General features: G+C 42.1%; 1 protein-coding gene across 1 annotated transcript in view; it reads right to left on the bottom strand.

Moving 5' to 3' along the window:
- The window catches only part of rasgrf2b (Ras protein-specific guanine nucleotide-releasing factor 2b), a 266,898-nt gene that overhangs the window by 22,472 nt on the left and 227,534 nt on the right, over positions 1–16,892 (bottom strand). The window contains exons 18-20 of the mRNA XM_078564491.1: positions 7,284–7,396; positions 2,982–3,042; positions 1,063–1,166 (exon numbers count right to left, since the gene is read on the bottom strand). Coding sequence (XP_078420617.1) covers positions 1,063–1,166; positions 2,982–3,042; positions 7,284–7,396 — 278 coding nt within the window. The remainder of the gene's footprint in view (positions 1–1,062; positions 1,167–2,981; positions 3,043–7,283; positions 7,397–16,892) is intronic.

Here is a 16,892-nt window from a genome sequence, read left to right as displayed (position 1 = left end):
CCTCATCCATGGGCAGGATGAGGTTTCCTGAAGGTTTTATTAAATAAATAAATAAATAAATTTTGTTCAATTCATAAACACGTCCCAGCTCATGTGACACTGTCACATGAGGGGACATGTGTAAATAATTTTTAACTTTCTTTATTAAAAATTCTCAATAAGTTCTTAACCTCCCTGCGGCAGCTCTGTGCCTCAGGGAGATTTCTGCGCTCTTTCGTGCGCATGCCCTGCCTCTCCCTCCTCCCTCTGCGCTGAGCGCTGAGTGCTACCAGCTATGCGTCACGCTGGGCGGACCTTAATTGGTCCGCCAACATAAAATGACGACGCGGAGCTGATCGCGGGTGGCTCTGCGCCTACCCACGCCCGCTCCCGACCAGCCCGCCCAACATGGGGAAAATTCTCCCCTGGGATGGAGTCAGCTTCATACCTGTCTCCTCTACTGTATATATGTACATAGTTATGAGTTGTTAATAAAGAATTGCTGTTAATATACTCAAGACTACGAAGCCTAATACATGGTGTGCAAAGTAGGATTCTTCAGGGACTTTATCAGTGCACAAAGTCTAAAGTTGTTACTGGCATTTATCAACAGACAAGGCATATCACAAGCCGTCAAATAATACCACCATATCACCTCCTATACAAGTGAAAAGTGAATTTATAAATATAAACTGAAACAAATTTACAGTGAAAACTGCCACAGAGAATTTTGTACTCCAGCAGATAATGCTGCGTACCTTAGTTCGAAACTATCATAAAGAGCCACCTGCTCCAGGATCTTGGCCCCTTCCCCACAGCCCAAAGTCGATGAGAATTTCTCTATAAAAATGCAACGCAAGGAGACCTTCTCTACGGCCGCTGATCTCCATAAAGGTTTAAATATTTTACAAGTGGACAGGAGAATCCCGAAAGCATGTTTCAGCTCAATTTATCTCTCTCAGGTACAGAGAGCTTCAATTCGCATTGTGTTCTGGAGTTGGTCAGCATATGTAGGAAAGTTTGTGTCCTGAGACATAGATTGTTACCAACAAAATAACTTTTTCAAGACAAATTCAAACTCACTCGTATGGTATGCTTCTGAAAACAATATGATCAAGGAGTGTCAACTGTTCTGCTATTTCCATGACTGATAGTGTCTCAAAGGATTCCATCCTGGGGCCATCTGTCTGTAAAGAATCACATTATGTGGCAGATTAGTAGAAGAAAGGAAACGGGACATCTTCTGGATTAAATTACAGGAATTTTGATTTTGAGATTTTGCTCGGTGGGAATCTTTAATACAAATTGTGTCAATGAAATTAGTTCATATACAAGATTATAAAATTATAACCAGAAACTTAATTCATAAAGTAACCATTAAAGATTAATGTACCACAAAGTAACAAGAAATAGCAGTAAGACTATACTTCCTTCTGCAATTTTTGCTCGGTGGTAACTTTGGAGAAAAAAAGATTTCTTTCATTAGTTTGCCCGGGCCCAGTTAGTCATGGGAGAGGCCCAGCATCAGTCTTCCGCTGGTAGCAAAACCTTCCCCAATTAAGTCAGAGGGTGGAAGGGTGTGACATGGGATTCCCAGCCGCCAGTAGCAGGATGTCAATTATGCTCATTAATGAGCTAATTGACAACCATTCTTTCTGGGTCCATCAATATTTGGACGAGGATGGCGGGGAAAATAAACACCGAAGAATGTGCGGAGGTGGCCGGTGAACTCACTGCTGTCAACAACACACTCGAATCCTTGCTACAAAAATTAAACGATTCCCAGAAAGTGATGAAGAAATCCATTCAGTGTCAAGAATACCTGACTTGGAGCATAGAACCTATTGCTACAGCATTCTAGCCTCAAGAAATACCCAGCCACATATCTACAAATCCAATGGAGTGGAGATTTTATGTATCTAACAAAAAATCTGTATACCCCATAGTGTGTACCAATCCTGCCATGCCATTGCACAGGTTTATTTTGTTCAGAGATTGGTGTTTCTTGATTTAAAAGAAGTTGTCAAAGTGCTGGCCTTATGGAAATGCATACTGCAATGAAAATGAAATGCATTAACAGAAACGCTGTGCGTTAAATAGAATATCAAAAATTAAAAATAAATAAATAAATATTTAGTGGTGTCTCAGACTCTGTGCCCGATCGAGGGACTTGGCATCAGGAAGTTGGGGGGGTGGGTTCTGAAAGGCACCTTCCCGCTTTTGCCTCCAAATCTCCTGCATCCCCCTCCCCAAACCTACAATCCCCATCCTGCCTTCACTCACCTTTGGTCTGGGGTCCCCTGATGATCCTGGACCTCTGGTGGCCACCAGCTGCCACCGCTCCCCCCTGGCACTGCCAGCATGAGGAGCTGCCAGCCTCTGATTGGCTGGCAGTTCTCAGTGGGCAGGACTTGCACCACTGGGGACCTCAGCTGCAAGAAGGCCCAACAGTGGCCACTTACGTGCCTGAAGAGCACTTGATTCCGTGGGGCCTCCCTCATGGAACTAACAAGGCTTCCCTGCCAGTTCTCCAACTGATGGGTGAGACCCCTGTCGGTCCGTCTGAATCCTAATCTAGGTCTTAGAGTTGAAAGGCCAGTATCTAACTCCTTGTGTAATCTATTTTCCCTACAAATGCTGTTAACACAAATCTATATGTTGCTTAGACCTCATCGAAGTTAATATCAATCTCTCTGTTTAAAATTACAACTTCAATTAGCTTCACTTAAATTTATTAAGGTTAAATCATAAGTCAGTCATAATGACTGTAACTTTGCTTAGTGTCTTCTTGTTAAAAACCATTTAAATGAACAAAATATTTATTACATATTTATTATCATAAAAATAAATAGCACACAAGGAAGTGGCATCAAAAGGCTACAGTTTATTTTTAATGATTTACTGATCTGGAATGCTGTCTTATTCTTGCTGATATTAAATTGAATCTAAGAACTATTTAAGCAGGATACCAGGTGGGTTTATTTGTTGATTGACATACTCACCATCTGTATTAAAACTTCCAGCCGCAGCTGAGGATCATCCAACTCGTCTTGTGAAAGCGCACTGACAGGGAATTTAATATAGGTTAGAAAGATGTACATCGTGGAGGCCGACAATATTTAATACAACCAAATCAATGAACTACTAAGACATTTGGAGTCATTATTATATAAAACAAATTAATGAACCTCCAGTTTTTGGGACTGCAAGCAGCATTTGGCACTTGCAAATAAACTGTATTAGCTGCAATTCCTCTGAACTGTAGATGGTTTTGTGCGACTGTAAGACTCAGTTTCTAATATTATGCAATTTTTGGCTGCATTGTGACACTATCAAGTTATTTTGGTTGTGCACTGACGTGAAAATGGCTGTGTAATTTGTGAGGTAATTTCGGCTGTGACTTCCGAAAACACTAAAGCCTCAAAAATGCTATCTCGTGCTGTTTTGGCTTTGTAACAACCACAACTCATTTATAGAGCTCATTTAAACAAATAAAACATCGAAAGGCGCTTCACAGGAATGTTGTAAAGCAAAACAGAGCCACATATGGAGATATTAGGGTATTTCACCAAAAGCTTGATCAAAGAGGTGGGTTTTAAGGAGTGTCTTGAAGAAAGAAAGAGAGGTAGAGATGTGGAAAGTAGTACAGAGGGAGTTACAGAGTTTAGGGCTTTGGCAGCTGAAGGCATGGCCACCAATGTTAGAATGATTAAAGTTGGAAATGTTCAAGAGGCCAGAATCAGAAGAGGGTAGATATCTGAGGGTTATGGGGCTGGTAGAGATTACAGAGATTAGGAGGGTCGTGGTCATGGATGGATTTGAAAACAAAGATGAGAATTTTAAAATCGAGGTGTTGCTTGCCCAAGAACCAATGTAGATCAGCGAGCACAGGGGTGATGGGTAAACAAGACCTGGTGCAAGTCTGGACATAGGCAGCAGAGATTTTGATGACATCAAGTTTATGAAAGAGGTAGAATGGAGCCAGGAATGGGTTAGAATAGTCAAGTCTGGAGGTAACAAAGACATAGGTGAGGATTTCATCAGCAAAGGAGCTGCAGCAGGGGCAAAGTCGGGTGATGTTATGGGGATAGAAATAGGCAGTCTTAGTCATGGTGTAGATAAGTGGATGAAAGCTCATCGTGGGGTCAAATTTGATACCAAGGTTGTGAATAGTCAGGTTTTGACTCAGATATTTGTGAGGGAGAAGGTCGGAGCTCGAGGCTAGAGAATGGAGTTTACGGTGGGGATGGAAGTTTCAGTCTTCCCAATACTTAACTGGAGGAAATGTCTGCTCTCCAGGACTGGATATTGGTGAAAACTGACCTTGTGGAGTTTAAGTCAGGTGGTTCATTTGTATAAGCTGTTAAATTTTAATAGGAAATATATTTTTAAAGCCTTGAGGATGTGGACACTACCGCCTGTGGTCTCCTAACATAGAAAAGAAAATAATGCTAGAGCAGAGATCTAAGCACATATTCTCAGAGCTTCTTTCAGGTTCACAGTGTGCAAAGCATCGCCTGCAGTATGATTCCAGTCTTGCCAATTGCAATTGACAGTATTTTTTACTGGTCTGAACATTAAGCAATATGAGTTAGTCATGTATCTAGATGCTTCTGACTCTCATTGTTATAAACAAGAACAATTTTAGATGTAAATTAAATGTACTTCTGATGTCCAATTCCTCATAAGACTGCTCTTTAAAAACACCACATTTCTTTTTGATTTAGGCTTTTATTTGTGACTTGACCTCCTAATTCTAATTTTTTAGTACTTGTGCCTCCATCCACCTTAAATCAGTCATTGTACCTGTAACCTAATTCAACTGCTCCCATCTCATCTCATTTAACCTATGGGTCTAACACTATTATTGATGTACTATACTGCAACCTCCCTTCCCTTAGGAGGTTAAATAGTGTTACAGTACAGAAATAGAGCAGCCTATTGAATCTCTACACAAACAACCAAGTTGAATCTTGATCTTACGCTTGCTTCCAAAACCCTGTAAGATTTCTCTTTTTTAAACAGCAAATTCCTATTCAGGACACTTTATGGTTTTTGTTCCAACAATGGTTTATGGCAGAGAATTCCATATTTTTACCTTAATCTGTGCATTTTTTCTCACTTTCCCTTTATGCCTTATTAGGATTATTTTAAATCTTCTGCTTGTTACTTTCTTACTTAACAGAAACAATCTGCCATCATTTATCTCATAAAGCTTCATAATTATGAATGCCTCTATCAAGCCATCGCTGAAGCTTTTCAGTCCTACTGAAAAATGCCCTAATTTATCAAGTCTCAGTTTATAGCAGTAACCTCTTGTCTCTGCTAACATTCCAATTGCATCTTTCCTATTGTTTTCATACCCTTTCTATAAAAGAGGGAACTAAAATTGTAAACAATACTCAGAGTTGCTTAATTAGAATCATGTATAAATTCAATACCATTTCCTTGCTTTTGCAATCAATGGATCAAGTTTTCACTCTTGAGTCAGGAGCGCGGAGTCAAGAAAATTCCCAACTCCTCAAACCCAACTTGGGACAAAGTACCTTGTATGTTCTAATTTTCATTCTGGGAAGTCAGGTGTTAACAGGAGCCAGGCTTATTATGGTGGTGGCATAGTGGTAATGTCACTGGACTAGTATTCCAGTGACCCAGGGTATTCCTCGGGGGACCCGGGCTTGAATCCTACCACAGCAGATGGTAAAATGTGAATTCAATAAAAATAATTTGGAATTAAAAGCCTAATGATGACTCTGAAACCATTGCTAATTGTCATAAAAACCCATCTGGTTCACTAATGTCCTCTAGGAAATCAATCTGTTGTCCTTACCTGGTCTACATGTGACACCAGACCCACAGCAATGTGGTTGACTCTTAAAATGCCCTCTAAACAAGGGGCAATTAGGGATGGGCAATAAACACTGGCCTAGCCTATCCAGCGATGCTCACATCCCATGAATGAATTAAAAAAACAGGAGTCAGGCCCGCTGTCCCCGGAAAGAGTTCTGAGGCAGCCACAGGGGACTGCTAGGTGTAGAAGTGGGCTGTGTGAAAGAGCCACCTCAGAGCTCTGGGACTTCTAAGAAAAAGAATAAAACAACTGCACTTTAGCCCTCACCTCCCATGCCAACTCATGCCCCTCCATGCCAACTAATGCCCTTCTACCTGCCTCCCATTGACCTTTGTACCCTCTAAACCAACCTATGCCCCTCTAACCACCCCATGCCAATACTTATTGCCAACTCATGCCAACCCAAACCTCCCACACCCTTTGCCCATATACCCTTCATGCCAACATGGGCAAACCACAGGAGTCATGGTGAGATGAAATAAAATAAGGTGTCTATTACAGACTTTATTTTAAAAAATACACCCCCTCATTCATAAAAGCCCATTGAATACATTTAAATCCCTTCAACTGCCTCATCTCTTATAAAAACAAACATTTAATCCAAGTACACAATCCCTTATAAAAACAAGCATTTGTGTTCATAGCCCCACATCAAAGGCTTTATAATCACTTGGAGCTGTTAATCAAAGTGTGAACTGACAGGCACCCCATTGTGATAATGATAAGTTGTGGAATCAGTCATGCAGCACAAATCCTATAATGATAACCCTCAGGTTTATGTCAACAGAGTGAAACTGCAAGCACTGCCTTTTTTAAAACTGCAGGGTGTTTTCTTTTTATTTAGGGCCAGAGATTGAATGCCTTGAAAGCTTGACAGTTCCACAGAACTTATCCACTTTTTAACACATTCATGTCTACACTGATCAATCCCACAAGACACCTTACATCTCCTAAAGGTCACCTTACCTCTCCCAAAGGGCACCTTTGCTTTCCCAAAGGGGTATCTGGATCTATCCAAAAGGGTACCCTACCTCTCCAAACAACTCTGGCAGCTTTAAACCTTTTCCTCAAGGTCATGTTTTGGATATCCTACTAATGAAAATGGATTTGTTTGAAGGCAGCTGCACTTTTCAATATGCAGCTGCCTCCATGAACCAAGGTTGTGCCAACTACAAACCACCCCTGTTCCGCCCTGGCAAAAATATTGGTGCTGGGTTCGGGTGCAGGACTTCTGGAAGTGTGGCTCTGGTGCCTTTTTGACTAAGCTGGAGATCCTTTCCATTCCTGTAAAAAACAGGCCAATGCCTCTAAATACAAAAGGTGTTGAGAGTCAGTAATACCCTAGGATGCTCTAAGAAAATTCTGTCACCCTGTTATTGTATTTTTGACTAAGTTTTCAAGTGGTAAATGTAGACCGCGACAAGAAATTATTAGCACAGCATAAAAATATCACCTTAAAATGTTGGCGGTGGCTTTCCTTTCTTGGGGCAGCAGATCATGATCACGCATCACTTCCTCTAACAAAGTTACAATGTTTGACTTCAGTTCACTGTTCATCTCGAAATCCTGAACAATTAGAAAATAATAAACTCATTAGTATTCACAGGTAAGTGCCCACATTTTGGCAGTAAATCCTCTTATACGAAAAGCACTTAATATTTCTATCGCAGTATGCATTGTCTCATAGTCAATTACTTCTCAGAGTGTTGAAGAGGAAGGTTCATACTTATTAAAGTATTTAGATCAGACCCATACAGCCCATTATTAAGAAAATTTCTTCCTCGCAGCCCAGCGCACATCCAAACATCAAGAACAATCTAATTGGACTTTGTCAACTTATCCAAGACCTAAAGGCATTTTAAATTTTGTTAGGAAAACAGGCAACCAGAGAACAAGAAAATGTCACTCAGTTTTCTAACTTGCTCCTTCCAAAGGACAATGTTTGTACACATCTATCCAAAAATATATTTGGTCTTACACATTAAATCCTGAGTAAAAACTCTACAAAGTCTATCCATGATCACCAGAATTGCAGGATGTCTATCTTCCCTAGTTCTCTACTATTCAAATACCTCATGCTGATCAACCAGCTGTGTATATCTAGTTATTTCTCACTTCAGATTTCTGGAATTCACAATTTTGTCCTTTTATCTCTGCTATTTAGCTGCAACAACTGATCTTTCCTTGGTTAGAACAGCACAAGAATGATTATATTCTAATTCAATATCCCAGTTCATATTCAATGGCATGGATGATGTGGTGTTTGCTTCTTCAAGCACTGGCTAACTATTTTCTATATTATGGGATGCTAAGACCTGAAGCATACAAAGTTATCTACAGCTCAATGACATGATCCAGGCATGTTTAAGACAATTGCAGCTGGTCCACCAATTATATGTCAGACTTATGCAAATAGCATGAGGACCCTGTACATACGAACATACAAAAGAACATACGAATTAGGAGCAGGAGTAGGTCACTTGGCCTCTCAAGCCTGCTCCATCATTCAATATGATCATGCTTTCATGGTTGATGTGATTGTAACCTCCCACCTATCCCTGATAACTTTTCACCCTCTTGTTTATCAAGAATCTATCTAGGTCTGCCTTTAAAATATTCAAAGACTCTGCTTCCACTGCCTTTTGAGGAAGGGAATTCGAAAGACTCACTACCCTTAGAGAAAAAATTTCTCATCTCTGTCTTAAATGGGCCACCCCTTATTTTTAAACAGTGACCCCTCATTCTGTAAAATGAATTAAGGTCTTAAACTGCTTTCCATTAGTTAAGTACTCATACAAATAGATTTTGCAAGGGAAAACTCTTCAGCTGAATTCTTGCTTGGAAAGGTGACCATAAGATGTAGGAGCAGAAGTAGGCCATTCGGCCCAACATTCAATGAGATTATGGCTGATCTGATAATCCACAACTCCACTTTCCTGCCCTTTCCCCTTAGCCATTGATTCCCTTACTGATTAAAAACCTGTCCATCTCAGCCTTGAAAAAACTTAATGACCCAGCTTCTACAGTCCTCTGCAGTAAAGAATTCCACAGTTCACTACCCTCTGAGAGAAAAAATTCCTCCTTACTCTGAGATGATGCCCTCTGGTCCTAGATTCTCCCACAAGGGGAAACAACCTCTCAGCATCTACCCTGTCTAGCCCCCTAAGAATCTTAGATGTTTCAATGAGGTCGCCTCTCATTCTTCTAAACTCCAATGATTACAGGCCCAACCGAATCAACCTCTCCTCATAAGAAGATCCCTCCATACCCAGGATCAACCTAGTGAACCTTCTCTGGACTGTCTCCAATGCCAGTATATCTTTCCTCAGATAAGGCGACCAAAACTGTTCACAGTATTCCCAGAACAAAAACAAAAATACCTGGAAAAACTCAGCAGGTCTGATAGCATCTGCGGAGAGGAATACAGTTAATGTTTCGAGTCCGAATGACTCTTCATCAGAACTAAGGAAAAATAGAAATATAAGCTGGTTTAAGGGGGGGGGGGTGGGACAGGTAGAGCTGGATAGTGGGTCAGTGATAGGTGGAGATTGCCAAAAGATGTCTTAGACAAAAGGACAAAGAGGTGTTGAAGGTGGTGATATTATCTAAGGAATGTGCTAATAGATGACATTAAGGGTAGAAAGCAGGACGAGCAAGGTACAGATAGCCCTAGTGGGGGTGGGGTGGGGTGGGGGGAAGGGATCGAAATAGGCTAAAAGGTAGAGATAAAACAATGGATGGAAATACATTTAAAAATAATGGAAATAGGTGGGAAAAGAAAAATATATATAAATTATTGGAAAAAAGGAAGATCGGAAAGGGGGTGGGGATGGAGGAGAGAGTTCATGATCTAAAGTTGTTGAACTCAATATTCAGTCCAGAAGGCTGTAAAGTGCCTAGTTGGAAGATGAGGTGCTGTTTCTCCAGTTTGCGTTGAGCTTCACTGGAACATCCAGCAGGCCAAGAACAGACACATAGGCATGAGAGCAGGGTGGAGTGTTGAAATAGCAAGCAACAGGGAGGTCTGGGTCATGCTTGCGGACAGACCGAAGGTGTTCCGCAAAGCGGTCACCAAGTCTGCGTTTGGTCTCTCCAGTGTAGAGGAAACCACATTGGGAGCAGCGAATGCAGTAGACTAAATTGAGGGAAGTGCAAGTGAAACGCTGCTTCACTTGAAAGGAGTGTTTAGGCCCTTGGACGGTGAGGAGGGGGGAAGTAAAGAGGCAGGTGTTGCACCTTCTGTGGCTGCATGGGAAGGTGCCGTGGGAGGGGGTTGAGGTGTAGGGGGTGATGGAGGAGTGGACCAGGGTGTCCCGGAGGGAACGATCCCTGCGGAATGCCATCAGGGGGGGTGAAGGGAAGATGTGTTTGGTGGTGGCATCATGCTGGAGTTGGCGGAAATGGCGGAGGATGATTCTTTGAATGCGGAGGCTGGTGAGGTGCTTAAGTGAGGACAAGGGGGACCCTATCATGGTTCTGGGAGGGAGAGGAAGGTGTGAGGGCGGATGCGCGGGAGATGGGCCGGACACGGTTGAGGGCCCTGTCAACCTTCGTGGGTGGAAAACCTCGGTTAAGGAAGAAGGAAGACATGTCAGAGGAACTGTTTTTGAAAGTGGCATCATCAGAACAGATGCGACGGAGGCAAAGGAACTGAGAGAATGGGATGGAGTCCTTAGAGGAAGCGGGTGTGAGGAGCTGTAGTCAAGGTAGCTGTGGGAGTCGGTAGGCTTGTAATGAACATTGGTGGACAGCCTATCGCCAGAAATTGAGACAGCGAGGTCAAGGAAGGGAAGGGAAGTGACAGAGATGAACCATGTGAAAATGATGGAAGGGTGGTAATTGGAAGCAAAATTAATAAATTTTTCCAGGTCCAGACGAGAGCATGAAGCAGCACCGAAGTAATCATTGATGTACTGGAGAAAGATTTGTGGGAGGGGGCTGGAGTAGGACTGGAACAAGGAATGTTCCACATACCCCATAAAGAGACAGGCATAACTGGGGCCCATGTGGGTACCCACAGCCACACCTTTTGTTTGGAGGAAGTGAGAGGAGTTTAAGGAGAAATTGTTCAGTGAGAGAACAAGTTCAGCCAGACGGAGGAGAGTAGTGGTGGATGGGGATTGTTTGGGCCTCATATTTCGCCTCATTTCTATTTTTCCTTAGTTCTGATGAAGAGTCATTCAGACTCGAAACGTTAACTGTATTCCTCTCCGCAGATGCTGTCAAACCTGCTGAGTTTTTCCAGGTATTTTTGTTTTTGTTTTGGATTTCCAGCATCCGCAGTTTTTTGCTTTTATCACAGTATTCTAGATGTGGTCTAACTCGTGCCTTGTATAGTTTTAGCAAGACTTCCCTATTTTTATACTCCATTCCCTTTGAAATAAAGGCCAACATTCCATTTGCCTTACCTATCACCTGCTGAACTTGTATGCTAGCTTTTTGGGATTCATGCACGAAGACCGCCAAATCCCTCTGTGCTGCAGTTTTCTTCAGCCTTTCTCCATTTAAATAATATTAAGCTCCTCTATTATTCCTGGAAAAGTGCAAACCTCACACTTTCCCACAGTATATTCCATCTGCCACGTTTTGCCCACTCACTTAACCTGTCTACATCCCTCTGTAGACTCCTTGTGTCATCCTCACCACTTGCATTCCCACCTATTTTTGTGTCATCCGCAAACTTGGCGATAGTACATTCATGTCCCTCATCCAAGTCATTAATATATATTGTAAATAATTGCGGCTCCAGCACTGATCCCTGTGGCACTCCACTAGTTACAGGTTGCCATCTTGAAAATGCCCCCCCATATCCCAACTCTCTGTCTTTTATTGGTTAGCCAGTCCTCTATCCATGCTAATATACTACCCCCAGCACCATAGGCTCTTATCTTACTAAGTAGCCTTATGTGTGGTACCTTATCGAATGCCTTTTGGAAATTCAAATATATTACATCTACTGGTTCCCCTTTATCTATCCTGCTTGTTACCTCCTCAAAGAATTCTAATAAATTTACTTTATTTTTAGTATATGTTTGCAAATTTACTGTATTACTGTTGTTGAACAAAGGAATGTAAAAATATTTGGAGATTCTTAAAGCTGCACAACATCTTCTCTCCTTATGGGCATACCTTTCTATTTTTAGGTTCTGAAGGAGTACCAGAAAGCACATGATAGACAAGTGCATCTGCTTTTACCATCTTTACAGGGCTAAGCTATTCTTTCTGGACATGGCCAAAGATACTTGCATTTGATTTCATGATTTTCAACTAAAGGTATAACAAAGGTATGCACACTTCACACCTCTTGCATTACAAGGATGGCTCTATCAATGGCCATATAAGTTACAGCTGCAATGAACTTTTGTGCAGAAGACTCTTTCTAAGCTACTACGCGGTATTCCCATCGTGCTTCTCAAGCTTGGTTCAATTAATGCAGGTCACTGATGCATTGTTTGCCAGGGACAGCGAATTGAAATGCAATAAGCAACAAAAAAGACTGCCATTCCTCAAACTTTAGGTGTGAATTCCCACTAAACTGGCAGCTCCCATGGTTCTTTCAACTTCCAGCAGACAGGGGTGCAAACAGCATTGAACAACCACAAAGCATGTGGGGATGGCTGCTCAAACCAATGTGTAACACAAGGACAAGAGCTGAGGACACCTGTGTCTTACTTGACCATCCAGCTTACACCCTCAAGCCTGTAGGGTCAGGGCAGGGATACAGTAAAACTCACCCAATATTGTCTGAGACACAAAAATTGAAAGATCAATAACAATATCATGGTCCTTGATAAAAATGAGTGATTGGTTATGTATATAGCTACTAAAAATGATTCAGAAGGGTTGGTCTTCCAAACACAAGATGGAAGGATTAGAGACCCTAGGCAATGAATAAGCCCAACCTGATTTATATTGACAGACCTTATACCCCGTAGTGAATGTGAAATTGCAACGACCAACGTTCAATGTAAACTACTTGATCATGTTCGTTCACACAAAGTCTAGCTAATTATAAATAGATATGAGAGGGATACATTTTACAAATCCGTTCTTCCAGCTGGCAGCCCCAGCAGTCAGAACATATATTAGGAGTTCAGCTGCCTGTTACCTGACAATAATTTACCACCTATTTAAATTAATGCACATTCAAATTTCTGATAAAGTCTGGTGACAAATAATGTTTTCTGTCTCCATCGTGGACTTTTAAAAATTACCCACCAGGTGCATCTGTAATTACAGAACCATAGAAATTTAATTTCCATGGAATCGGTTTTTGTAGTTTAATGCTCTCTGTGGTAGAAAAATTTATATAACAAAAAAAAAAATCAAATCAACCACAGTAACCTTTGCCCAGAGGCAGGATGTTACCTAATAATCAGGAATGTACTTGTCTCCATTAGACTGAGTAGAGCAAAGCAGAATTTAATCGCATGACCCTAGTTTTATTTTCTCGCCTGGCCTTAACCACAAGTATGGTCAAATTATAACTTAAGACAACAGTAACAAGGCCATTAATAAAATTATTCTGCTTTCATAACAAAATCCAACCAATATCATACAGTACAATTCCACCCCTCTCCCAAGGGATCTGGAGCTACTGTCAATGGTGTGAATCATAGATACCATAAGCAGAGTAATGTCTACAGGTTACCTCGTGTGCACCGAGCACACTCTGCTACAGACCCAGATCCTGACATGCTGCTTTCACAAAGAAAATTACCAGAGTGCATGTGACATGATAACATTTGTTTTTAAAAAGGGCAAAGAATTATCCAAATGCCAGGCCTGATTTGACAGCTGATTGGCATGTATGGAAACAGGGACACCACTGTGGTCACTGTAATTTTCACCATTCACTATCATGCCTGCTATGCTTGTAGAAACATTAATGTACAGCTGCAAACTATTTGTATGAATTATTTTTTACATTACAAAAATTATTGTGCACCAAAAGTACTCCATTGGCTGTAAAGCGTTTTGGGACATATTGTGGTTGTGAAAGCCAATACATAGTTATACATTGTGATAGATTTTAAAAATCAATCAATCTTTCTTTCTCTATCCAGTTGTGTAATGAGTTCCAATCGGTCATTCTAATCTACCTGGTGATTTGGCCACTAGGCTGCTGCATTTTTAAAATTATTTTTTATTCTTTCATGGGATGTGGGCATCACTGGCTAGACCAGTATTCATTGCCCATACCTAATTGCCCTTGAGAAGGTGGTAGCGAGCTGCCTTCTTGAACCACTGCAGTGCATTTGGTGTAGGTACAGCTACAGTGCTATTAGGGAGGGAGTTCCAGGATTTTGACTCAGTGACAGTGAAGGAACGGCGATATAGTTTCAAGTCAGGATGGTGTAAGGCTTGGAGGGGAACCTGCAGGTGTTCTCACGCATCCGCTGTCCTTGTCCTCCTAGTTGGTAGAGGCCACAGGTTTGGAAGGCGCTGGCGAAGCTGCATTTGTGAGTTGCTACAGTGCATCTTGTAGGTGGTACACACTGCTGTCACTGTGCGTCAGTGGTGTAGGGAGTAGATGTTGTAGTTGGTGAATGGGGTGCCAAACAAGTGGGCTGCTTTGTCTTGGATGATATCTAGCTTCTCGAGTACTGTTGAAGCTGTACTCATCCAGGCAAGTGGGGGGTATCCCATCACACTCCTGACTTGTGCCTTGTAGATAGTGGACAGGCTTTGGGGAGTCAGGGGGTGAGTTACTCACCACAGAATTCTCAACCTCTGACCTGCTCTTGTAGCCACAGTTTTTAAATGGCTTGTCCAGTTCAGTTTCTAGTCAATGGTAACCCCCAGGATGTTGATAGTCGGGGATTCAGTGATGGTAACACCATTGAATGTCAATAGGAAATGGTTAGATTCTCTCTTGTTGAAGATGGTCATTGCCTGGCACTAGTTATGAGGGTAGATTGGAGAAGTTGGGACTCTTTTCCTTGGAGAAAACAAGGTTGAGAGGAGAGTTGATAGAGGTATTCAAGGTCCTGAAGCATATGGACAGGGTAACTGTGAGAAACTGTTCCCACTCAAGAGAACATTAAGAACTAGAGAGCATGGATTCAAAATAATTGGCAAAAAGAGTAAATATGATGTGAGGAAAGATTTTTCACCCAGAAGGTGGGTGGAGTCTGGAACAAACTTCCTGAAAGTGTGGTGGAAGCAGATTCGATCAAGGTATTCAACAGGGAATTGGATTGCTACCTGAAAAGAGAGAATGTGCAAGGTTACATGGATAAGGCAGGGGAGTGGGACTAGGTGGAATGCTCTTTCGGAGAGCCAGTGCATATTCAATGGGCTGAATGGCCTCCTTCTGCACTGTAAAGATATAGTGATACTGTGACTGTTATTTGCCACTTGTCAGGCCAATTGTGCATATTGTCCTAGTCTTGCTGCATATGGACATTTTCTGCTTTAGTCATCTGCATTGTTAATGTTGCAACATTATAAAATCTGTCTATTCTGGAACCAAACTTTTTTTGGCAGAATTGACCAGGCACAATTCCTGAATCAGTTAACTGATCTCATCCAGGGCAACAGTGGAGGTGATACAATTGACCTCAGTGTCCTGGGGCTAAGGAGGAGAAAAATATCCCAAGCAGGAATGTCCTCTTTGTATTGAATATAACTCTATATTAAACACACACAAATAACTGGTTTCCTAATTCTGTTAGGCCAAATGTACAGAAGGAATCTGTAAATGGATCAAGCCTGATTATCACTAGAATAGAACTTTGATCCAAACTGCCCTTCTGGGGTTGTCCCTCTCTCCTTTAAGTCCGCCATCGTTACCTCTAGTCTCAAAAAAATCAATCACTGGCCCCACCATCCTTGCAAACTACCACCATCTCCAGCTTAGCACTCCAAAGTCCTTACATATGTAGGCATCTCCCAAATTCATGTCCATCTTTTCCGGAACTCCATGTATGAATCCCTCCAATTAACTTTCCACCCCTGCCACAGTACAAAAACAGTCCTTATGAAAGATACAAATGACATCCCTAAGTGACTGTCACAAAGGTAAACTATCCCTCCTCATCCTTCTTGACCTGTTTGCAGCCTTTGATATTGTTGACTACATCATCCTCCTCTTATGTGTCTGCCCTGTCATCCAGCTAGATGGACCTGCTCTCACCTGGCTTCATTCCTATCGATCCAATTGTAGCCAGAATATGACCTGCAACGGCTGCACTTCCTGCTCCTACACTGCTACCTTTGGTGTCCCCCAAAGATACATATTTGGCTATCACCTATTCTCATCTACATACTGTTCCTAAGTAACACCATCTGACAACACAGGCAGAACTTTCTTCTCGTCGGGCAGGCGTGCGCCTGACCCGAACGAGCGTAAAATGACACGCGATGATGTCGGGTGAGATTCCGGATGTCATCGCGCACTCGCACGATATTTCGGTCAGCGGGCACGATGCTGACTCCCGAGCCCGCCCACCAGCAATTAACAGGCCTAATAAGACCACTAAAGATCCAACTGAATTAAATTTTTCACTGCCCATCCAACCTTACGGTTTGACCTTTGGATTTTTTACGAAACCTCATCCACGGGCGGAATGAGGTTTCAATCTGCCATTAAAAAAAAAATTTTCAAACTAATTTCTAACATGTCCCTGCTCATGTGCACAGAGCTGCCTCAGGGTGATGCAGATTTTTGAAAATTAAAATTAAAGAACTTTAAAATGTTTTTTAACATTTTAAAATTCTTTATTTTTAATGTTCAAAAATCTGCATCTCCCTGAGGCAGCTCTGTGCAGGGAGCTTTTCCTGTGCGGGCCTGCGCACATGAGCGAAGTTCCCCGCTCGCCCTCCTCCCACCACCCCCACAGGCAGCTCTGAGCGCTGCAACACGTGTTTCACGCTGGGTGGGCTTTAATTGGCCCGCCAACGTGAAATCGTGTTCGCAGCCCGATCACGGGCGTCTGTCGGCTTCCTGACCGCTCCCGCTCGCCCCCGCCAAGCCCGCCCAACGAACACAATATTCTGGCCGTAGTATCAGTTTTCACTAACAACACACATCTCTACTTCACCCTACTGCTCTCAGCTT

Source organism: Cetorhinus maximus, chromosome 2 (assembly GCF_964194155.1).
Source record: "Cetorhinus maximus chromosome 2, sCetMax3.hap1.1, whole genome shotgun sequence".
In the NCBI taxonomy this organism is placed as follows: Eukaryota; Metazoa; Chordata; class Chondrichthyes; order Lamniformes; family Cetorhinidae; genus Cetorhinus; species Cetorhinus maximus.
This window is presented reverse-complemented; position numbering and strand designations above follow the sequence as displayed.